The sequence below is a fragment of the Amphiura filiformis genome, chromosome 15 (genome assembly GCF_039555335.1).
Source record: "Amphiura filiformis chromosome 15, Afil_fr2py, whole genome shotgun sequence".
NCBI classification, from domain to species: domain Eukaryota; kingdom Metazoa; phylum Echinodermata; class Ophiuroidea; order Amphilepidida; family Amphiuridae; genus Amphiura; species Amphiura filiformis.
Genome location: NC_092642.1, coordinates 57,582,494 through 57,607,696, shown reverse-complemented (window position 1 = coordinate 57,607,696; position 25,203 = coordinate 57,582,494). Strand labels below are relative to the sequence as shown.

Here is a 25,203-nt window from a genome sequence, read left to right as displayed (position 1 = left end):
TAGGAATAAAATAAATGCAGTGGGACAATATGAATGTTTCCTGTCAAGAAAGAAAAGAAAATCAAATATCAGTCATAAGTCTCAAATATTAGCTCGTTGGCTGCAGTTTTAAAATGACCATTTTGTGTGTGTGGCAATGGGGACTTTGCCTTTAAAATTAGGTTATATTGATCAAATTTCCCAATCATAGTGCATTGTAGGAATGCCTTTAAGCCTCCTCTGGGTAGCATTAATTTATATGAAACGAACTGCGTTCTCAATCATTAACCTTTTATCTATCTAAACACAACAGTAGAAATTGCCACACACTGGTCAAATTAACAAAACTTGAGTAACATTTGATGACAACCTGTTATAAACAGATCAAATTGTCACCTATGACACAAAATGTGTACATTGTTATTCAAAATTATTTATTAAAATAATATAAAACTTACAGAAATACATGACAAATGCTGTACTTACGATCTACACTTTCTTTGGTCTGTCCCTGCACACATAGATACAATGGTCTTTCCCTGTAGGATGAGAGAGAATATACTTTTAGTACAGCTCAAAGCCCATGCATTTTCAAGGTGTACAAATTATTGAAACTTTTTGAATGTTACAAATTGATCAATATTCCATGTTCATTTGTTAAATGTAACAATATATTTTGTGCTTTGTAGATGCATTACCTTTTTTTTTTTCAGACACAGCATTCAATTATTCAGTATGCACACTGACGCATTGTCATTTTTTTCAACTGGAGCATTGCATTTTTCAGTAGGCACACACACTGATGCATTGGGATTTTTTTCAACTGGAGCATTCCCTTTTTCAGTAGGCACAATGATGCATTGGCATTTTTTAACTGGGGCCTTCCATTTTCCAGTAGGCACACTGATGCATTGGCATTTTTTTCAACTGGAGCCATCCATTTTCCAGTAGGCACACTGATGCATTGGCATGTTGTTCAACTGTGGCATTCCATTTTCCGCTAGGCACACAAGAATTTCACTATTTCATTTTATTAGTTCCTGTGCAGATTAGGTTGCCGAACGATAAAAATAGCACAAGGCAAGGTTTTCCTTGATACATATCAAGAATTACAAGACCTAAACTTTGTAAAAATTCTAGAAATTGAAAATCAAACTAATCCGAGTTTCATGAATGAGAGAATGTCACAGACTAGTACAGTGTAGTAGTCTGTGACATTCTCTCAGACTAACCACAAACAGTCAAAGTCTCAGCATCACCCGATAATGAGGGCTGATCGCTCCATGAAGTGTCGACAGACTAAACTGCTATGCACCGCATATTTTTATGGCCTTTTGTTGTCTTTCGCGCAAACGCAAAAAAATGCAACACCATCGAGTACTGTATATGCAAAGGCATACAACACTGGCGTGATTGTTAGACACACACGATCAAGTGATCGGCCCTCATGAATATGCAAGAATTCACAGCATACAAAGCAAAGCTACTTTGACTGTTGATGGATAGTTGAACATGTATAGTAGTGGAGAATGTAATTGGGACACTTACCCCATATTATTTTTAGCTCTATCTTCAAAAGACATAAATCTGCCTCTTGTTGACACTGCAGCTCCTGTGTTCTTACTGATCTGTATAAGGAAATCACATTCAACAATATAAGTACTATAAACCATACAGGTTGATTTAAAATGAACTGTACCCAACTTTACCCATTTTTTATATATTCTACAAAGACACAAGGTACTGAAGTTGAGAGGAACATCATGGGCGTATTTTGCTGTGGCAATTTTGAATCGCTGCCCTCACATTATCCTGCGGGTGTACACATGCGTAGAAAGGCGACGCAACCATGTAAACGCACTGACAGCACTCTCAACTTGAGACGAGACAATGTACTATATAATAAGGCTTACCTCATCTTGTGTAGATCCTCTTGTAAGTAAATTTCTACATTGAATAGGGACATCATTAATCTCTACCTCAGCTATAACTGGCTCATCTTTCTTATCTTTCTTTTCCTGTGTATACATGGAGAAAGAAATGATGGTGAAATTGTAATTCTTGATCAACCTGTTTGGATAGTTCATATGTGTACATCCATTCCATATCAAACGGATGCACTTGTCGGCTGCTATCTGTGTGTGTCTCTTTTTACATAATAGCTAGGAATAAATATCAGACTCATTTCAAGTGGAGGTCACTTGAAATCATCCCCAAGAAACATTCCTAAATCATTAACAACAGTTGACTCCTGTACAAAGGTAAAGGAAGAGTTGTTGAAATTATATTACATTTGTACGCTCCTTTTCATTCTGCCAAATGAGCCGTTTGACGAGGAAAATAAAAAAAGCTTCAAAGCTTTATTACACTGAAAACTCAATCACAACTGAATGTACGGTTCCATAAATATTGTCTTTTTAGTACTGTTCAGAACAATAAAATACAGAGGAAGTAGAATACTATTATTGTCTATTAGATAATATCTCAAAATCATTTATAATGAAAGACAAAGATAAAAAGACTAGTTTGCGTCTGACGTCACTGTCAATCAAATTCTCTACGATCCTTGATTGGCTAATAGCGCGTATAAGGAAGGTCGATTCATCTGGCTGGTGCCGATCGGAAAAAAGGAATAGCAGTGAATGGCGAAAAATTACGTACTCTTACAAGGCAAAAAGCAACTTTTCTAGGCATTGTGGGCATGGTGCCTTCGCCAAAGAAAGTTTCCTACTAGTAAGACCTAACTTTTGAGATGGTTTGTATGTTTGATGTTGCAACATTAACAATAAGGCGCCCGGTTTTACCGCCGTGTTCAGCAAGTCATATCATCACGACACTTGTAAACAAACCGTGCTCTGAGTTTGATTGACAGATGACGTCAGACGCAAACTAGTCTTTTTATCTTTGTCTTTCATTATAGCTTGGTTACATCCATATTGCATGTCACAATAAGATGATGGCTACAGGGTAAGCTGTCAGACAAATGTATCCATAAGAGCACACCTTACCTTTGGCTTGTTGATGCTAGTAGTACTAACACTAGCCGTTGTGACATTACTAGCTTGCGGAAGCTTGAGTTTCCCTTTGGCAATAAGCATGGCATTGATCTTGGCAGCAGCAGCAGACGCTGCCTCTAGACTACTGGCTGACTGAGCTGGGTCCCCAGGGTAGCCTAGTAGAGAGCCGTGCATGCTGTTGGTTGGTGTGTCCCACTTGCTCTTACGCTTGGTCCTTTAAAAAAAAATCAAAATACAGGGTTAAGTTATTTCAATGTCACACATAACAGAAGACTAAATTAGGGGAGAAATGCAGGAGAAAGGGCATTTGAAACAAGGCCTATATGTAGCACCTAGCATTTCAATGCCATCAGAGCCTTGGTAAGAGCTAAACCTGTTATTTTCGGGTAATTTTGTACCCTATGTAATTTACGGGCGGTACCTGGATTACAAGTATCACCAGGGATAAAGTCAAAGTAGAGTGTAAAATTTGCACTTATTTTTTTATTTAATGGTCTCCAAACAGTTATGTGCAATGTAGCAGTGCTATTTATTGAAAATATAAACCGGTACCCAAGCCTGGAAACAAGCAGGCGCTGAGCGATTTTTACCCTACGGTTACCGAGTTTTTACACCTGGATCCAACCAGAATTACACGTCCAGAGCTGTCCAGGCGCCAGAGGAAATATATGACCAGTATTGCTCCATTTTGACAAGTTCAGCGTTCATCAGGAAATGGCCCAGTAAAACTTCGTCAGGCAAGCTCATTTCCACTCAAAATATTGGCCATTTACAAAATATATATCTCCCAAGCCAAAACTCTCCACTGCTACAATGATATGTAGATTTACATTAATTTGCTCCATTCAGAATTTGTATTACCGTATTCGTCCGAGTATAGTCCCACGTTCGAGTATAATCCCACCCCCCATTTTTCGAAAAATTTCAGAAATTGTAAAAAAAAAAAAAAAAAAATGGTTTTTTTTCGGTTTTGGAATGTACCTAGACCTAGATGCTAGGATCATTCATGGTTGACCTAAAAAAAAAAAAAAAAAAAAAAATTTCAAGATATTTTGTATTTTTAATATGAAAATTGATAATTTGTATTCATGTCATACTCTATTAATGATTTCAAAATGCATTGAATTTGAATGATCCTAGCATCTAGCAAAAATCTAGCATCTTGAAATTCGAGTATAATCCCACCCCCAATTGTGAAAAGTTTTCACATAAAAAACGGGTGGGACTATACTCGGACCAATACGGTACTATCAAGGCCTCAAATTCGGTGAGAATCAGAAAATAAATTCTAGCGATGATTCTCCTATCTGCCCAAATCATATCCATTCTGTAGGGACGCAGTAAGTTACGATGATCAGTGGATTCTCACTTGATTCTCGCCAGGTGAGAATCAATTTGATTCATGCAAAGTGCAACAAAATTGAGCCCCGATTAAATACTACATGCAGGCTACATTTGTAATGATCACTGCTTACAGTACAGGTTTAAGAATGTACTTGGTCAAATCAATTACTGATTAGAAAATAGTTATATCTACATGTACACAAATCTTTACTTACTCCATAGAATACATTTTATACAGTTGTTGGCTTCACGCCAATGGCCACTTTTTGTAAAAAAATAAATTTCTGTCACTCCTTGCAAATCAGGTAGGTATCATTAATTATCAAAGGCTTAGCAGCAAAATGCTCCCTGAAAAAGAAGAAGAAAATATATAGTGGTTTGTAATTAAAGCCATAATTATATATGATCAATCTTATTTGGTCAATTTTTTCCAAACCAGATTTTTTGGACTAGTTTTACACAATAATTGGATTCAGCCAAATTCATTGTGTTTTTATATAGGACAACAGAGCCAAGTCTCGAAATAAGCAGATCTGGACCAGGAGCCACACATTTGGAAAAGGTGGCTCCTGGTCCTGCGATTATCTAGTGAACCAGAAGCCATTTTTAAAGAGCTAGGAGTCATTTAGATTTTAATTTAATTGTACATGTGAAATACAAAAACTGGTTTAACAACCAGGCTCTAATGTTTGATTAAATGTAGAGCCTGGTTCACTTGATTTTGTGTGGACCAGGAGCCAAAATGTTATGACCATTGGGTAAATGGCTCCTGGGTGCCTGCTTATTTCGAGGCTTGAACAGAGCAAGTTTGAATTAAAGTCATAAGGCAAAAAAAAAAAAAATTGTTGTGTTGCCCTCAACCGTCCTACCCTAAATCCTGAAAAATCAGGGTCGCAATTTTTTTTTTTTTTTTTGAACGATGATTTTACAGATTTGTTCAAAAACTCAATGTTTTACACTTAAAATTAATATATTATTTTAAGACTAGTCTTTAATTGTTGTCTAACAGGTATCCAGAAGTCAAAATTGACAAATGTCCTCTAATTGAACAAGCATTATTTAATATTTGAGGGGATTTTTAAAAACTGAAGGTTTAAAAAAAATAAAAATAAAAAAAAATAATAATAATCCGACCGTCCTACCCAAATTTCCCATTTTTCCACTTGAGGGCAACACAACAATATATATTTTTTTGGCCTTATTATGACTAAATTAAATCCCCCATAGAACACCACAGTTTTAAGAGGCTAAGATAGTAAGTGAGTTTTCTTTCATTTTACCTCATAAATTTGACTTACAATGACCAGAAAATTTGTTTTTTATCTTTGACCAGAAAACTTTCTATAGATCTAATATTCTAATTTCACAAGCTCAATCTGTCTGTCCGGCTATGCGTTTTGCTGCACTGCACTTTGATGCATCAATCAGATTTTTCATTGTCAGAAATCATTCACTTTCGTCGGCTTCAGGGAAATTTCCCTTAGAAGTCAACATCTGAAAATAGGTCCGTAATAATAAAAATAACTGTTAAGTACCATGTGCATGGATTTGTGGGTAAATATAGCCTCATCTTTCGGATGCAAATGGATAAAAAACAGTAACAGTAGTACTGCTAGTCAGCAAAATTCGCGGAGACCAGGGCCCAAACACAATGCATATAATTTACATAGAAATTTGAATTTTTTTTTCGAGAACAGGTCAGTGAAGGAAACCTACATACATTGTAAATATGTTTTCTATACTTCACTTGACCCTAGTCCAAATTACCCTGAGTAAAGATAAACACTTGTACTGAGCATCAAATTGGTCACTTAATCGCTCACTGTTCAAAATGTGACATCTACACCAATTACAGTCCCCGAACTGTCTACTTTTTAGCCGACCGCAATTCCGAAACATTTAGTGATAGTTAAAAATGCGATCCCCAACCCTTTGGTTACCTTTGGACGAATTTGCAGAAATCTCCGCGGAGTCTCCGTGTCTGAAATTCCCGGTACAAACATCGAAAATGTCGCATTTCTCAGTCCCGGTGATGATACTATATCCGCATCGCTGTTTTCATACATGAATATGCATATCTCTTACCCCTGTAAGGTCAAAAACGTGGCGTTGATTTCAACCAATCCGATCCACCGATTGTGACCTTTTCATGAATATTTAATAAGCAGCTTGATACTGACGTCATATCTGAGGTGACAGGAGGCAGCAGATACCATTTTGGTCAACTGAACTCGACTTGTGCGTTCTTTTGGTTGACATAAATCGAACAAAATTTTCAATAACGGGTAATAGTAGGATTTCAATTTTTTATAAATGAAGTTACTTGTAGTTTTGAGGAATGACAAAGTTGTTTTGGAAACTTAGATGTTTGTTTCAACTGATGATATAGGATCGCAAGGTGAGTGAATTCGTGAAGAGATTTGCTTGTTTGAGTGATACATGTAGTAGGATACGGGATGTAGGGTAGTCCTCTGTGTTTGACCGGCTCCGACGTCTCAATTCACGCGGAATTATTCGTACCTGCTAACCAGACAGCAATACGCCGTATTGCTGTATGGAACCAGACATAAGTCCGAATAATCAGACCCAGAACAAAATATTAATTTCTGATATGATCCTGTTCTGGGTCTGAACTGTTTCCATATGAAATCTTGATGGCAAATAGGACAAAAGAAGCACATGGTTCTACTTGACAGCTTTTTAATCCCTATTCATGTTACGTGAATCACGCTATTGTGGACCATCCTTCTGTTCTGATACTTGAGTGTTTGGACAAGCGGAACGGTCTTTTGTCTACCTCTCTGTTTGTAAACAAACCAGGAGGTCAAAATCGTCCTCCTCGCCGAATACGAAAGTCAGCGTAACGGCACTAACTTGACCCAAATATAAACCGTAATTTCCGGAATATTGGCCGCACGGAGTATAAGCCGCAAAAAAAAAAAAATGCTAAAATAAGATTCAAACGGCGGCGTATAAGCCGCATCACCATATAAGCCGCATTCCTAACGGCCGATTTTGACATGCATACTCTTCTGTAATGCGCTATTTTCCCGATTGTGGCGCTACAAAGCAAACTGAGGAGTGAGGTAATTATTTGTTTTAAGTAAACCAATATTATATTAAAACCAATTTCGTGCATCTATAAATGGAAGTCTAAGAATAAATAAAAGTTTATGTCATCAGACAACATTTTATCAGCAAAATGGTTTAAATGTTGTTCCTAACTTACTAATTGGGTCAATTTCATTGACGTCAGCGTTTTATTTGATCCTCAAGCATGGTATCAACATGGGGAATACCGCGCTGTGTCATCCATGACATAATTGTACTCGAATCATTATCTTCCAAATAATAATGTTCTTCAATGTCTGTGTACTGTCCAAATTAATAAAATAATCCCAGTTCAGCAATTCCGTAGCGATAGCGTATCCTTGTATGATTTTTATGTATTCAAAATACCAATGATAATTGACGAATTCTGAGCTGAAATAGTCCATCACACACGCATACCCGAGGTTGCATCCTCCATCTTCCGGGTCTTGGGGTCGTTAAGCCATGTGCTACTGCTAGCCCTGATGAGCAAGTCGGAAACCCCATCAAAACGTATCTCAAACGTCGATCGTCATCACAGGGATTCCCTTCACGCCACATTGTTTATCAATTTGATCGAATCGCTAATCGCATGGTTAAGAAAAGTTTTTCAAAAAATTACAAAACCTTAATTGCTCAAATTTTATAAAAATAAACTTCTTGACCATAAACTTGCTTTAAAAATAATTGTATGAAACAAAACCCATATTCAGAGAATAAAATCAGAACCAACATGAATAATACACGTGGCCTGGTGAGATCATCACCCCGGCCCCCAGGACCCAGGAGGCAAATGCCCAGGTAAACATGTTTCTAAATATGGTGTAATTGATACTTTCCCACGGTCAGTATGAATGAAGTTATGAATATTTAATGAGGGACTACCCGGGAAGTACAAGGTCGCCAGAAAGTTGTTTACCAAAAATGTCTACTTTCAACGTGCGCATGGGCAGAACCGGGTTCCCGCGGTTGTGTATGAATAATTACCGTAATGAGGGAAAGCACACGGGGAAAGTACCCGATGTGTGGTACCAGAAATTCAACTTTTCGTGGATATTTAATGGCCAATTCATTCTTGGAGTTATTTGAAAACAAAATGTGAATTGTTCTTGTTGTACAGTGATTTACTACAAAATACGGAGCATTTTACCAGTAATATGGAAAGTTATTTGCTAGTTGGCTAAGGGCTGAATGAGAGCCAACGCCCAACGCGCCAGTGCATGAGTGAGGTAGGCCTCCTACATAATTTGCTTTCAAGGATCGATCAAACATGACAGATATGAAACTTTTATAATATTAATAAAAACGAACAACCATATTTTTTTTTACTCAAACTTCACAATTGTACAAGAATGAAATTAAAAATGCAAGAAAAATTAACAATAATTTTTTTACACTTTCTATAGAGGCCGTCAGTGTGACGTCATATGCCGCCATCTTGTGGGTACAGACTGCGATTGTCGTTCGATCTCCATGCGTGAACAGCAAAATCACCGTGGTGATGCGTGATAACAGCTGCGTGGGGCAAGCTGCGACCCGCGCCAGTAGTGTCCGGCGCAGAATCCCGCGTATCATTTGTACCCACAAGATGGCGAAAGGCTGACGGCCTCTATTAATAAATCGCTACAATTATGAGAATGATTGAATGATAATTCCATCAATGCGATCATGATTAAATTGGGACGGGGATGACGGCGGCGTCTGTTGATAATTTCCCGGGGATAATACTCAAGTCATGTCAGTCAATCAATGAGACTGTCAATTAAAATTTCCATGAATGAACTGACATAAAAGAGGATTACGGTAAACGATGTTGATGACTTTGAACAATTTGCCGATTGGCTCACTCACCAGCGCGCGGTTGAGTCGGGCTTTTTTTTGTTGTGTTTTTCTGCTTCAAACGTTGCTGTATAAGGCTAATGGAACTCGATTGTTAGTTTCCTATTGACCGCCCGCATCACTTTTTCAATTTGACCAAAACTTTCATTATTTTCATAAAAAGTCAATGATCTGAAAATTGAAAATGGAAATAATCAAAATTGAAACTCTCAAAATGTCTGACATCCCCTGCTGATCATAATCAGCAGTTTTTCTTAGTTGTAGGGGTAGAGGATGTAGGAAATAATGGAAATTTAAGGATTACCTCATCATGTTTCTAGTGATTACAAAAATTGCAAATTTCTTTTCATTTTAATGAAAACAAATTCAAATCTTTTCTCAATCGGTTGCAAAATGTCTGTAAAGATGATCTAAGCATTTGAGATGGTCTTTCATCAACAATATATACTTTGGTACTGGTGTGGAACCTAAATTTGGAGAAAGCTGTTCATAAAATCATTGATTTTGTTGACATAATGGATAATGAAAAGCGACCGAATAATGAATAATGAAATAGCGACCTCGTCCTTTTTTTCAAACATCCAATCGGAAACTAATAATCAAGTTCCATTGGCCTAAGCCGCATCGCCGTATAAGCCGCACTGACTTTCGGCGGCTCCAAAAATAACGTATTTATTATAAGCCGCGGCTTATATTCCAGAAATTACGGCAATTTATTATGGTGACGAGCCGCTCGCACATGGAATTTTAGAGGGACTTTGCTCAGTTCCATTAAAAAAAGCTGCTATCGCCATGAGACTAAGATCTAGAAACACCCCTAAATGCTGTTTTGGGGAATTTTGCTAGCATAATCTTTTTGACAATGACATGTTTGATGAAAGTCAATCTTGACTTTGTTTGACAAGATGTATCTTTGTTACGGAAAGGGCTATGACAAAAATGTTTTCAGTTTTGGCTTTCTTTACTCAAGGGCTTTAATTTGACATGTAAAATGATGCAGTTTGATGGCAAATTTGAATTCACCTAGCATACCTATATAAATGTATGTAGCAGGCACCAGATGAGCTGGGTCAAAATTCGACACCTGTGCAGTATTCGATGAACATGATGAACAAAAACCCAACACATAATTTCAACGTTTACACCATTTTATTAAAGCCATACAAGATTCTAATTGCTACTTACCTGATATGCGTATTCTAAATAATCCTGATATTGAAATAATACGTCTATTTTGCAAGAGGAACATCATATTTTCTTAATCTAATTAAGAATTTTCAGGTGCAAAATTTCAAGATACATCGCCATATTGGATATTTATTATAATTGCTAAATGCTAATGAATATGTATGAGAAGTGAAGTTGACGAATATTCAAGAGGGGTGAATGCGAATTAATGTTATATGCTTTTAAAAAAAGTCACCAAATCAAACTAGCTTTTAAAATATTATTTTGTTCACAACAAGTATAATAATGTTAATATTACTAATAAATACTTTCAAACTAATTTTACAGTGATTTTTATAGATTTTGTTTTATTACTTGACATACTTCTAGTCCTAATCAACCCCTCTATTATTTTGAGATCAACCATTTATCTATTTTTGCTGGTTACAAATTATTATTGGTAAACGTATTTTGCATTTTAAGACGGAGCAGGTATAGCGTGGAGCACCACCTATTAAAATGACCTATGAACCATGCACACATGACACATGTGACCCAGGAAATAAATAAACAGTAGGCAACCTTGTCCTTGTCTCTTGGTGCACTGTTCGAAGTCTGTTGGTCATGTTGGTGCATCCTTCAATACCTGAACTTTCCTGGTGAGAGGTAGGTGATGATCATGTTTCGTCGAAATAATAGTGAGATTACCATAAGTTTTACTGTGTGTGTGTCTGATTTGATTTGGAAATAATTTTCAAGTCAAGTCAACCTGTCAGTGTCAATGTGTCATGTACTGTATTCCCGGGACTGTATTACTTAAAGGAGTATTTCGTGATCCTAGCATCCCGGTCCCCGCACTCCGTGCATCCGCGGGTATTCATGCTCGTCGAAAATTTCGCGAAATAAGGGGTGTTTTCAGATGAAGAAACGCGATTCGCGAAACACACAAAAAAGGGGTGTTTTTTCAAACCACGTGTTCGCGAAATTGAAAAAAAAAAGGGCATTTTCGTCGAGCAGCCTACGCGTTTTACCCCGAAAAGGGCATATTAGAAATATCGTTCGTGTTTTAGCGAAAATAGGGGTATTTTCGAAGGGCAAATAATTCGCGAAATCGTTAAAAAGGGGTGATTTTCCCCTAAAAACTTCGCGAAATGAGATGCAAAAGGAGATGTTTTTAAAGTTCACCGACAAGCATGAATACCCGCGGATGCACGGAGTGCGAGGACCGAACCTAGCATCCCTTTTTATGACATTTTTCAGTACATATCCACGAAAAAAGCATATTCCCAAAATTTCAGTTGATTCCGACATTGCGCTTTGCGAGTTATGCATGATTATGTGTATTACACTGCTCCATTGACAATACGTTGTAATTTCGTTCTGGTGCACCAGAACGAAATTCAAATTTCACGATATCTTTGCTAAACGAATTTATCTGCAAGAAATATTTTGTACATAAACATTATGTAGCCAGAGGTTTCCAGTGATATAAAAATCTCAACTTTTTTGAGAAAAGTGGGGATGACGCTGTGGATCACGAAATGCCCTTTTAAGTGTAACTGTGCTAGCCACACACTGACATAAAACAACCTGTGCGTGATATACTGTAAGTGTAAAATCACTTAATTTCGCTAGGGATTTAATTTCGCTAGAACCCTTAATTCGCAAAATTAAATATCCGCAAATTGAACAGTTTTATATTGAATTGTACACATAAATTGCTGGATTAGCAAAATTAAATACCCACAAAAATGGTGGTCATTGGCAATTAGTGAAAATAAGTACTAGCGAAATTAAATAGCTTTACAGTATTGATATTGTCAGGCCTTCATGTGTGATTTGCATAAAGAATTCCTATTTAAATGTTTGTTTTCACTGATCACATTATCCCCTTTTATTTTTGATCCAAATAAATGAGGTATAACACACCTTCACACCTTGAACACACCTTGAACACACCTTCTTGGGCTCTTGTTGAAGGAAAAAAGTCCTTATGTAGCCCATCCAATTTCATCACAATACCCTTACTGCATAATCTATTATGGGGCCATGTTAATAAACCAGAGAGCTCACGCTCCATGGGTGAACTTGTTGTATGTCTTCTCTAGAGCTCTATCTAACAAAGAAAATTGCAATTTCATTCCAGCGCCTACAACATGTGTACTACTACTCTCGCCGATTAAACATGTAATACTGCACGGAGCATTGCGCTCGACGTGTGTACACATAAGCTGACATCCACGGGAGATGTTAGCAAGCAGTCGATCGATGAACTCTGAATAAAACCGGGTCGACCCGGTTTTAATATAAAAAGTTAAATTTTACTGTTATATTAAAGCACTTCAATCAGGCTGGCGGTCTCTAGTCCTGCCAGCAAGACTTCAGTCTTTATCATAAACATAATGACATCTACGGACCTGAAGTCTTGCAGCGGTACATAGGGATGCACTGTACGTTTAAGAAATCCAAACTTCATGCAAGCATCAAGAAATATACCTTGTATTTGTCAGTTTTACCCGGGGGGGGGGGGGCACTTTAATTTGAAATGGATATAGGTGTAGGGCTGGCGCTTTCGCACTAAGGGGCATTCGGTGAGAGCAACATGTAAAAAATATGGGGTCATTGGGTGAGAGCATGATTTTTGGCATTCGTGAAAGCAAAATGTAAAAAATATGGGGTCATTGGGTGAGAACATGACCTTTTTTTAAATGGAATCTTTGGGTAAGACCAAAACAGCACCACAAAAACCACGAAAATCGAATTTCTAGTTCTAAATGGCTTTAAATTTCTTTATTTTTTCAAAATAAGTAACAAAATCAGTGATAAATGAAAGTTGCTGTTCAAATTGAACTTATAAGGGTCTTTGGGTGACAGATCAAATGGAAAAATAGGGGGTCTTTGGGTGACAGAGCGCGGAGCGAGCATGTGTTCGTAAAAAAATATGGGGTCTTTGGGTGACAGCGATGCTGAAAAAGGGGGTCTTAACAGCCCTACATACGCGTCACCTCCAAAGTTGGAGTGCCCCCCCCCCGGAGTTTTACCTCAGAGATGCTGTATTAAGACCCTCTCTACACTGTGACATCCCGCTATCTCTAAGGACCGCTATCTCTAAGGTTCGCTATCTCTAAGGTTCGCTATCACTAACGTGTTAAGTCTATGGAGATCAGAATCCCGCTATCTCTAATAGAGAAAATGGTTCGCTATACCTAAAAAAAGGTCCGCTACTTCTAAGGTTCGATATCGCTAATTTGGAATAAGGTTCGCTATTACTAATTTGAAATAAGGTTCGCTATCACTAATTTTGAATAAGGTCCGCTATCACTAATTTATTGAAGGTTTGCTATCTCTCAAGGTTCGCTATCACTAATTGCAATAAAGTCCGCTATACCTAAGGTTCGCTATCACTAATTTTGTTTAAGGTTCGCTATCCTCATTAATTAAGGTTCGCTATCTCTAAGGTTCGCTATCACTAATTTCATAATTTCAGGTTCGCTATACCTAAGGTTCGTTATCACTAATCTTAAATAAGGTCCACTATCTTATTACCGGGATTGTTAAAATTAGAGATAGCGGACCTTATTTAAATTAGTGATAGCGAACCTTAGAGATAGCGAACCTTCAATAAATTAGTGATAGCAGACCTTATTTAAAATTAGAGATAGTGAACCTTATATAAAATTAGTGATATCGAACCTTAGAAATACCGAACCTTATTAAAAATTAGTGATATCGAACCTTAGGTATAGTGGACCTTTTTCGTAATTAGTGATAACGAACCTTATGGATAGTGAACCTTAGAGATAGCGGTCCTTAGAGATAGCGAACCGTCGCCCTCTACACAGTGTAGAAACATCACAAGTAGAATGCTGCTCAATATGATAAATCCAAATCATGAAAATCAAGACATTTTGCAGAGCAATATTTTGACCACTTTTGCACTAAGTAAATTACTCCCATGAAGATTGCAGGTTTTGCCAACTCAGGGAATTTTGAACCCACCCAAAACTTTGTGAGTATAGACTAGTACAGTGGGATTAAAATCATCCACACACGCCCAAACCCTGGTACAATGGGATTAAAATCATCAGTGCATGCCCAAACTGTTCTTGAGAGAGTTCCTCAGCTACATCCTTAGAGCCCAAAATGAGCCCACATATTGTGATGTTTCTGATTTGTGGAATAGATATCAATGGAGTGCACTGTAATTCTAGGTATGACGAGTTACAGTTACTGGAACTAGGCGGTCTCGGGGAAATAGTAGGCTCACGGTCTCCAGTACACCTCGGGGACCAATAGATTCCACCAGATCCCTCATGAGCAGTAAATATTTGTATAATATACCTCCATGGTCAGATTGTATTACATGATAAATGATTATGACTTCAAATTCAGGTTGCACAGTCATCTGCCATGATTGATCATTGGTAGTATATACTACTAAGTACTAGTTTTTAAGGGGGTACTACACCCGTGCCCAATTTTGTGCCTATTTTTGCAATTTTCTTAAAAATTATAGCGCATTGGTGACAAGTAAGATATGTATATTATAGGGGCAAGGACTACAACTACTGCACTGACAATTCAGCAACTCAAGGCAAGTAGTTATTGATTTATTGATCAAATATTGGTTTTCCCTCAATTTTGACTGTAACTCCACAACTGTTGTCTGTGCTGAAATAAAATTTCCAGTGTAGCAGTTGTAGTCCTCGCCCCTTTAATATACATGTCTTACTTGTCACCAATGTGCTATAATTTTTGAGAAAAATGCAAAAATAGGCATAAAATTGGCCAGGGGTGTAGTACCCCCTTAAGGCCACTGAAAGTCGATTTTGAGATTCCCGTCATCCGCCCTCACTTCATTTTCTGACCCTCACTTGAATTCATTATTGTGATTTTCCAAAAAATACAGATAAAAACTGGTTACATTTGCCAAAAAAAATTATGAATATCCCTTTATTTTGTGTGGAAAAATCAAAATCAAAACATACATTTTGCTGTCAACCTTGCAGACTCTTTTTAATATACTATTTTGAATCTCATTTGGGCTAAACATCCATCTTCAAGTGAGTGAGCGGCAAATAACAACACATTTTACCTGCGTGTTGGTCATATAATGAAAGGCAGAAAAATAATGAATAATGAATAATGAAAACGTTACTCACTTGATTTCAGAAATTATGTGACGGGAAACTCAAAGTTGACTGTTAGTGACCTAATAGTCCCAGTTGTTGATGCCCTCATCTCAGGACCACCATCTCTTATTACACAAGTTATGTTCAAACAGCAAATACCGGTAGTATGTTTTATACATTAAATGCTACAGATGATTATTAATTTTGAGTTGGTTTTTTTTTCCACATTTTTCCAACAGTTCTAACCAAGTATATAAGCATGGCAAGCCTGCAAAATGTCTTTAGAAGAAATAAAGGAACCCCTAAAAAGAGCAAACAACATGTAAGTACAATTGCATTTTGTGGACTTGCCCTTCCCCGGCTATAAGCCCACCCCCATTTTTGAAGTGAAATCTGCCATCTAGGGGGTGGGCTTATACCCGAGTGGTTACGGTAGCTCCCACCTGAACCGGGCTCCACTTTTTCACAAAAGTAGAGCAGTTCCAACCTGCTATTTATTCCCTTGCATGGAATAGCTTTAAAAAGGATTGAAAAATACCATGAAATCTCAAAAGTGAAATCATAACAAAACAAGATCATGGTTTAGAATGGACAAAATAGGATTCATTTATGTATATTATCTACCAAGCCAGGCTTCCAAGCAGCTGGATTGAACTCTAAAAATAAAACACAGCTGAGGATTGGGTGAAAGTAATACTTATGATGAAATTAAATAAGAAGAAATGAAATGACACATACTTCCTAATTTGCAGGATACAAATAATATAGAGGACTAAAAATAAATGATGCAAGTCTGAGAAAGTATGAGTTGAATGACTTTATGAGGTTTAAGCAAACATTAAATTTAGTGGAATGTTAATTCAACTGATATTTTTTTTTATTTGTTCGTAAATATGAGAACAAAGCATTGATTTGATTTAAGAACTTGGCCAAAATTTAGTACTGGGCTTATACCTGAGTGCACCCTTGTTCCCAGAATGTTTTGAAAGATAGGGGGTGGGCTTATAGCCGAAGGTGGGCTTATACCCAGGTGGTTACGGTACTTATAACCAATCAAGAGTTAAAACACTGCTTCATGCATATGCGATAAAGATATTGAGACTTTTTAACCAGGAAAGGGGTTCAATTTAAAAGTAGCTTCCAGTCATGTTAAACAAGATCGAGGTTAACTGGGAGCTATTTCATGGTAACCGCGTAACCGGTCAGAGTCCAAGAGCCTGCTTATTTTTCCCTTGGCTCCATGTACTGAGCCTGATTAACACCAGATTGACTGGGACAACATTAAATCTATAGGGACTTGACAAGGTGATCAAAGCATTTCCAAATCTCCAGATAATTGTGGGGTTATTTTGTCTCATTTATCTGATGCCCTAAGCTTGTATTTGATTTCATTATATATTGATGACAGGAAGTGGAGACCATTCAAGATGACCAGATACACAACCCCTACACAGAGATACAGCTCCTTGCTGATCACTCAGACATAGTCAGGATACTACTGTCAATTGACTCCACCAGGTAGGGCAATTGATAAGTGAAATGTTGCAAAATCTTACAACAACCTTTACTATACTTTATCCCAGTGAAATCAATTCAAAATCAGTGTATCATGATTTTAATTGATTTATGTGGCATATGTGACACATAGATGTAAGCATTGGTGGATGACATTGCAAACTCCCAAATTACTCTGGTGATAACTCGTACAATATGTACACAAGCGCCCCCACATGCCAGATATTGGGGCTGAAGGCATCCAAAAGAATTCTGGATGAAAGCTTCCTCTCGGTAAGCAATCATTTGTGAGAAATAAGAAAAAAGTTAATCTTGTACAATATATAGCAACTAAATACCACTCCCATATCCCCGGGGGGTCACTCCCATTGTGGCCTGTACACCATCCGCGATAATGAAAACGCGTAAAAAGGGTAGTTTTTCGTGGGTAGGAACGATACTGCTGCATCGTGTTTAGGGTGTCAAAAAAGCGTGAAAAATGGGAAAAAAGGGTAGCAAAATTGCAATTGCTAATAGGCGAAAATGAAATTTAGGGTATGAAATTTGATGCAAGGAATAAAATCCCTGTTTAGGGTATTGTTTTAGCCAAGGGTTGAATCCTTGTTTAGGGTGCTTTTCAAAAGTCGATTATCGCGGATGGTGTACAGGCCACAATGGGAGTGACCCCCCCGGGTCCCATATAGATATGTACAAATGCCACAAAGTTGTTTTGAATAGGATAACATAATTTTCTCTTTACAAAAGCAGCCCAGTTCTTAGCAAATGCTATAATGGTTGAAATCAGCCCTTGCCGGATCATATGTACATTTATAATTAGGGAAGAAGTATTTCAAGATAAAGAGATTGTGATTTAAAAATCACAATCTCTTTATCTTGAAATACAACAAATTACACTTGAGGTTTTAATTTTTATTTTAAGATATGATGAATTTTAAATTTGTTTTTTATACAAATCATAAAGAAATGTCTTCTGTCTAAGTTTGCTAAACATTTCAAATTTCATCGAACAGAGGAGTATAGCCTTATTGGCAAGGACCAAAAATTACAAAATAAGTTAATATAGCTTGTATATGGTAATAATATTGTTGAATTGAATGTGTTTAACATTTTTTTGTGCCTGTGTTTATTTTTTAGGTTTGCTTCCGCTGGTGATGATAACACTATCATCATCTGGGATGTGAAGCTAGGTCGCAAGCTTTTCACTCTGTCCACGCATACATTGCCAATAACCTGCGCATGTCTGCTGCCACCAGTCTACAAATACCCAGATTACTATGAGGACAGAGAGGAACGATTTTTGACCGGATCATCAGATAAAAAGATTTGCATGTGGAATGCCAACACAGGAGAATGTATGAGGATATCTCAACATAATAGTGCAATAAAGGCAAGTTACAGATGTGTATCATCAGGGATTGGGATTTGAACCCCAGACCTCTTGATTTCTAGGACACTCACTCTTAACACTGCACTGTCAAGGACCATGAAGCATAATAGATTATATTCTAACAATTCTTTGTTCTCTAAACAGCTAAAATACCTGAAATTCGCTCGACTTTCTTCAGCCACCAATTATCACATGGGCACTGTTGGATGTGGTATTATTGATAGTAGATTTATATTGGTCCAAGATTCCAAACATTAATTAGAAATGATATTGAAAGGATATTGATTAATTCTAACAAATAGAGAAGAGAAAAGCAGTAATTATTGTTTTCACAGTTCTCAGTTATTGTTTTTTAAAACTTGAAAACTTAAAGTACATGCATACAGATTTATGGTATTACTTTTTAGGAATGGAAAAATAGTCATTGACAGGGAATTAATTCAATAATACATCTTTGAACCTAGAATCTCTGGATTTCAATCTGGACCATATGCTCTTACAAACTGAGCTTTAAAAGTAACTAAACTGTTGGCACCAAAGCATAAAATAGTTGGTCAAGAGTTCCAAATAACATAAGAGCCAGAAGTTCCAGTTGCAAATCTTAACATATAAAGAATCATTTTAATCCTACCAGTACATGTACATTAAGTGTTTAACAAGTCATAAGGCAACTCACTTGATTCAATGACTTGACCACATTGAATATGTACATGATGGTGATGGGAAGTCCTGGGAACCAAGGGAGAACAGTGCCAGTGCATTGATTGGTCACCCCAGGTTAAATAAGAAATAAATAAATAAATAAATAAAACCATGCCATTATCTTTGAAGGAGCAATCCAGATGTTCGATGAAGCAATAAATGTAGCATTTTAATAAGTTTTGTTGCCAGGCTGATCCCTCCCTCCCTGTCACACCTGTAACTAAATTGCATGTGGGAATAAACATTGTATTTATTCACCTTAATTTTCAGGTATTATCATGTTTAGAAGAATTAGAATTATTTTGCTCTGGTGGAATTGAACTATGCCTGTGGAATCTGGAAGGTCAGCTGTTGAACACGCTTAAACTTAGTGAAGAAGGTAAAATTTGAAATTAAAAAATATCTTTGGTGTGATATTTTGCATAATTGTTTCAATTTTTTACCCTCTATATATTACTGGATCATTGTAAAGGTCATAAAAGCACAATACAGCTTGAAATCAGCACACTAAATTGGGTAAATAGGATTCTCAATTCTGCTCTATTAAAGCACATTTTTGAGGTTTTGTCTAGTTTTTTATTTGTGGATGTTGGATTAGACAATAATAACTGTGCATCGTCTATTTTAAGGTCATTGTATGAAATCAGAGGGTTTCATTTTGGGCCAAGGTGTTTTTCGGGGGAGGGGTTGTGCATTGCCATGACATTTAGTGCATACAGGTATGTGTGGACAGATGCCATTATATCCTGTTCCTGTGACGAGCACCGTGTTACAGGAGTCTTTGAGAAATCTGAATGACTATGCACATTCAGGCTAACAAATTCTTTTGATTGGATCGCACTTGCTGCATACATTTATATTCATGAGGTTATGAAAATTTAATGTTTTTCTCAATGATTTCTCTCCTTCTCTCTTCTAGCTGATATTAGCCACATATTGGTAATAACCAAAGATCATCTAGTAGTCGCCTCAGGATCAACACTAGAAGTATGTATCATAACCCCTGCACCTGACATGCACGGGGGTACCACCTATCAACTAGAACGGCTCAAGAAACTTGTACCCATTCATAAAGAGAATATCACATGCATGATTTTAGTAGGAGGTGAGTTTTGAAATTATATGTTGTCATGCATGAATGTTGACGCTGTCTAAGAGCATGTGTGCTGGTCAAAAACAATGTTAATGCCTGGCTCCTTAGTGATTGTGGTTTGTTCTTGAAACAGATTCATCAGGATCATTCATAGTCCATTTGATTGATAAACGTTCTTTTTCAGATCCAATTAAAATGATACTACTCACTCAGAAATATTTAAATTCCTTTCAGGAATCTTGTTCACTCTGGTACTGGTGTTTCTAGATGTTTTTAGAACCGGCAACACCCTTGTCTGGTTTTGATGACGTCACCAAACTTTCTTGTTGCCGAGTATTTATGACCTTTATCAAATAATTATGGTTTGATTGAAAAATGTCAGGAAAATCACAAGAAGAATGCTACATAATGATAGATTTGTTATTATTTTGATGAAGTACAGTCAGCAAATGTTGAGTATGTATGAGCAGAAAATGACTTGTAAAATACTGACATCTTTTTTAAAACCCTTATTCTTCATGATTTCAGAGAATTTCTTTGGCACAGCCTCATTAGATGGTTCTATAAAGATTTGGAATAGACACAAGTTGACTTTATCCAAGGAACTTCACCCAGTCAAGGAGTATTACAAGCAGGGCTATCCTTACAGTGTGCAACATATGATGTTTATTAAAGAGGTACGGAAGATAACAGGGGTGCCATCCTCCAAAAAAAGGCGGTACTATTAGGCTTACGATTGGGATCAGGATAAGGATTAAGCTGCAAGATTAGTGTCAGAATAAGTGGATTTTGTTGGGATTTATTGTAACATTATTAGCCTCAGGGCTCTGTGATAGTAATTTGTTTTAATCTTAGTTTTTTCCTTTTCTTTTCTTTCTTTTTAGTTTTTTCTTTGCTCTTTAATTTATTTTTATTCTGATCTGTGTATGTCCCGTCCACCTACCTCTGCTGTATCAGATTAGCTGTCTGTTGTCATATGGGTTAGAGACAGTCAACAAAAATAATCTGAGAAAATTTGCTGAACCCCATTTTTATTACGTAACTGATCTCAACAACTACAAGTTTTATAGGCTCCATACTAATCTTTTTATTAGTAAATATTCATGGTTATTAATTTGATATTCGTCTCTTTGTTGTTGCAATGTAGAAGTACCTGCTAGCTGCAATTGGTTGTGGTTTCTGTCTGTATGATATCGTCTCTGGAGAGACAATAATTGAGAGAGAAAAGGCGCATTACTCAAGAATTCTACATCTATGTCTGGTATATGATAGGTAAGGGAGGGAACAAACAAAGTCATTTTGTTAGGGTTTAAAAGTCTGCTTACATTAGTAAACGACTAGTTAATATATTTTGGTCCAAGTTGGGTTACTCCTTCATGTAATTATACACGAAATTAGGGTTAGGGTTAGTTTAGGGTTAGGATTAGGGTTAGGGTTAAGGTTAGGGTCAGGATTAGGGTTATGATTAGGATTAGCTTATGCGAAATAATTACATGAAGGATCTACCCAAAGTTGACTTATTGGGTTGGAATTTTTAACATTTCACACTTGCGTTTCAGGGAAGGGGGATGGTTTCAACTGCTCTGGGCAACTGCTTAAGGAATGGAGATTCGTTTATAGGAGGATGTTATCAAACCTTTTGTTTGTTTATCTCCATAACATGAAAGTCTGGTTTATTTATTCATGCTATTGTTTGTTTCAGTATGTTTCTGGCCACAAGTTCAGAAGATGGGACCATCCGATTATGGGGAGCCAAGCCTCAAGCAGGCCTACCTCAGGAACATAGCACAGAGAAACCAGCCAACCAAAGCACATTAGAGAAACTACTGGGAACAAGGTAGTGGTAATACAATATTCTCTTCCCATTAATTCATAATTTCTATTTTATATCATTTGAAAAATAGTGACAGTTGAATAATATGAATTTATGAAATATTGCGTTACACATATCCCAAACAAGTCCCTAGTGAAAAGCAGAGCTGTAGCAGGTGTTGGGGGGGGGGTCCAATCTGTCTATCTTGGGAAAGGAAAAGTTGACTTTTTCTATAAAAAAATATATTGAAAATCAGCCCTTTTTTGAAGAAAAATTCATAAGGTGCACTTTTTAACTCATCGCACCCCACCCCCAATCAGGGTCTTAGCTAGAAATTGAGGGTTGCCCGTCATTTGTATAAAATTGCCTGTCCTAATTTGACCTTTAAAACATTTACCAGCTGTCTATAGCCCATTGGGGGTTCAAAGAGTTCAAATATATGCTAATGTGGCCTTGTTCTACAAATCTTGTCTACTAAAAAGGTCAATTAGCTTCTCAAAACATACAATTTATAATATAGCATCTGTCAAAGGCATTAATTTTGCCCGTCCCAGGGGCAAGCTCCCCGTCTAAAATGACGGCCAGACGGGTGGCTAGCTAAGACCCTGCCCCCAATAATCCTGGCTACGGGCAGGAAAACAGGTTTTTGCTGGCAAAAACTGAATCCTGTAATTGGCGCACTGAAGGCACTTGAGTCGGTCATGTTTGATTTTGATTATGGCAACGCGACCAGTATTTGATCACTAGCAATTTTTAAATCGCACACTGTGACTGTTGGTATGATATACCCTTCACAATGAAGGTATTGTTGTCCAAATGCATATATCAGGGCTAGTTGTATGTAAGTTGATATTTTGCATGCCCTTTGCAACCAATACATGTAAAATGAATACTACATTCTACATTGTAGGATGCATTCATACAGTTTACATGTACCAGCAGCAAACATCATACTAGCCCTTACTCTCTGCTATTAAGAATGATGCTGGACTAGCTCAAAACAAAAACCTCCAAATTTAATTGTGCTAATTTGTTTTCTTTTTCCAGTACTATTCATCCTGCTAGCGTGGACTCCAAGCATCATCCAAAAGAAGGACCATCTCTGCATTTGCTTGGTGAGTGTGTGGCTCATTCTGGAGCAGTACGAATGGTATTGGACTTCAGGGACGAAGGAATGGTCAGTTGTGGTGTGGCCGATGGACTGGTCATTTTGTGGAAGGCAAGTAGATGAACCAAAACATACAAAAATATAAAAGTGTAACCAAGTAGACAGGGCTTCCACAGAGTTGGGAAAAGTCTGGATTTTTTTTGTTTAATGGCAGAAGGCATGTAAATGTCATGGAATTTTGATTTGGGCATGGCAAATCCATTAAAAGGTCACCAGGTCATGAAAGTGTTGAAGATTGGTTTTAGTTACGAAAAAGTGGAATGTGTTGTTTAAAAGGTAAAGGGTGTAAATGTGTGGAGTTTGGAATTCAATTCAAGCTATAATATTGTTCAGCCAACAATTGTTATTGAAAAACAGTGGCATATGTGTCGAGGTTTTGAATTCTGCAAGTATTTTTGCTGCGTGTGCAGGGACAACTTTAGTTAAGATCCAACTAGATTTCAATATCATCACCACAACTATTTTCATTTCAGGACGGGTTGCTGCAGTCAGCTAGGAGAAATGAATGGATAAGAGAAGCATTGCAATTTCCAGAGGGACTATGATATGGGTGCACTGTCTGAAGGAGTCCTTATGGCAGACAGCGTGAGTGTCTAGGAACCATTATGTTTGACTTTTGCTTTGTATTTGGTTTATGAATGGATCAAATCCTATTGCAACCAAACTTATGTCATAACTACACTATGGGAACCTTCATGTATTGGTGGTGTTCATGTTGAGGCCAAGCGAAGTTCACTTATAAAAACCATTCTGTAATTGGTAATAGCCTGTACATCCAAAACTTGACACAAGTAGGGCAAAAGGTTCATCAAAGTCAGTGGTCATGTGTTGTTACCTCAAGCATATCAAGGAACCAGTCCCAATTATACGTACGATCCAGCCACAGTGACACCTCATGATGACATCACCCTGGACAAATTCCATTCATACTAAGGTTTGTGGATGTGAATACAATGGAGCAAATAAATCTGCAATCAATGGCGTATTGATTTGCTAAGAATTGAACAAGGCACCTGTCTCATCAAATCACTCCAATACCTCTTTGAAGTGACAGAGGTGTCATCAAAGCTGGAACAGATAATAACACATGTTATCTCCTCATCTACATTGGGCTATTCCAGTTAAAATCCACACTACCCCTGTGGAAGATTTTGGAAATACCTTCAATAGGGGGAGTAAGTTTTTCAAATGTAATTGGTCAGAGTTAATCATTTTGAAACCCATACTCCCCCTTTATAATGGCTTTGCCTATATCTTCCGCAACTGGAGTGAGTATATCAAATGGAAGTTACCCAATTATCTATTATATTCAAAACTTACACTCCCTCTGTGGAAGATTTCAGCTAAATCTTCCACAGGGGTAGTGTGGATTTTAAATGGAATAGCCCATTGCTAAATTCATGTTACGGATAAATTCTCTTGAATAAGCCCATTCGCAATTTCAGATCATGGTGCATCATGGGTAATATTTGCCGATAACATTGGAGATAAACACGATGAGGCTACTGTACATTTCAATGCGGTGAACTGTGCGTTTGCATAAAACATCTTGTACTGGGATTTTGCCATTTATTTTGTCTTTATTTCTTCATGATATCAATATATTTAATCAAATACAATGTATCATGAAGAAATAAAGACAAAATAATCGGCATAATTCCAGTACAAGATGTTTTTATGCAAACGGCACAGTTCACCGCATTGAAAACGCACTGCAGCCTCCTCGTGTTTATCTCTCGTTGAAGAACTGTGTGACGATGTCTGAGCATGCGCGGTTGCAATTTTCGAAATTGCGAAAGGGCTTATTGGGGATCAGGTGGCATCTGCATGGCACTGCACTATAGAGGCCGTCAGCCTTTTCCGCGGGATCCGCCATCTTGTGGGTACTGCCGTTCTGCATGTCATGCGTTAGACATTACGCCCCCGATTACGCAGAAGTCGCAGCGCGTGACGCACC

The 25,203-nt window shown here is 37.4% G+C and overlaps 2 protein-coding genes across 3 annotated transcripts in view; one reads left to right on the top strand and one right to left on the bottom strand.

Annotated features, from left to right (window-relative positions):
- LOC140172020 (uncharacterized) overlaps positions 1–10,582 on the bottom strand; it is a 41,370-nt gene extending 30,788 nt beyond the window's left edge. The window contains exons 1-6 of the mRNA XM_072195368.1: positions 10,455–10,582; positions 4,556–4,688; positions 2,988–3,210; positions 1,893–1,997; positions 1,528–1,607; positions 466–518 (exon numbers count right to left, since the gene is read on the bottom strand). Of these exons, the coding sequence (XP_072051469.1) occupies positions 466–518; positions 1,528–1,607; positions 1,893–1,997; positions 2,988–3,210; positions 4,556–4,569 (475 nt within the window). The 5' untranslated portion in view covers positions 4,570–4,688; positions 10,455–10,582. The remainder of the gene's footprint in view (positions 1–465; positions 519–1,527; positions 1,608–1,892; positions 1,998–2,987; positions 3,211–4,555; positions 4,689–10,454) is intronic.
- A 414-nt stretch (positions 10,583–10,996) lies between these two features.
- Positions 10,997–23,359, top strand: LOC140171874 (WD repeat-containing protein 41-like). 2 transcript variants are annotated; one of them, XM_072195214.1, is made up of 10 exons: positions 10,997–11,102; positions 15,808–15,890; positions 16,977–17,086; positions 18,218–18,470; positions 19,443–19,551; positions 20,092–20,277; positions 20,794–20,942; positions 21,413–21,537; positions 21,968–22,102; positions 23,126–23,352. In XM_072195214.1, the coding sequence occupies exons 2-10, from the start codon at positions 15,828–15,830 to the stop codon at positions 23,307–23,309; spliced, it is 1,314 nt and encodes a 437-aa protein (XP_072051315.1). In that variant the 5' UTR covers positions 10,997–11,102; positions 15,808–15,827; the 3' UTR covers positions 23,310–23,352. The 2 variants fall into 2 exon arrangements, with proteins under 2 accessions (XP_072051315.1, XP_072051314.1); XM_072195213.1 differs by having other exon boundaries at positions 11,045–11,134; positions 23,126–23,359.
- The last annotated feature ends 1,844 nt before the right edge of the window (positions 23,360–25,203 follow it).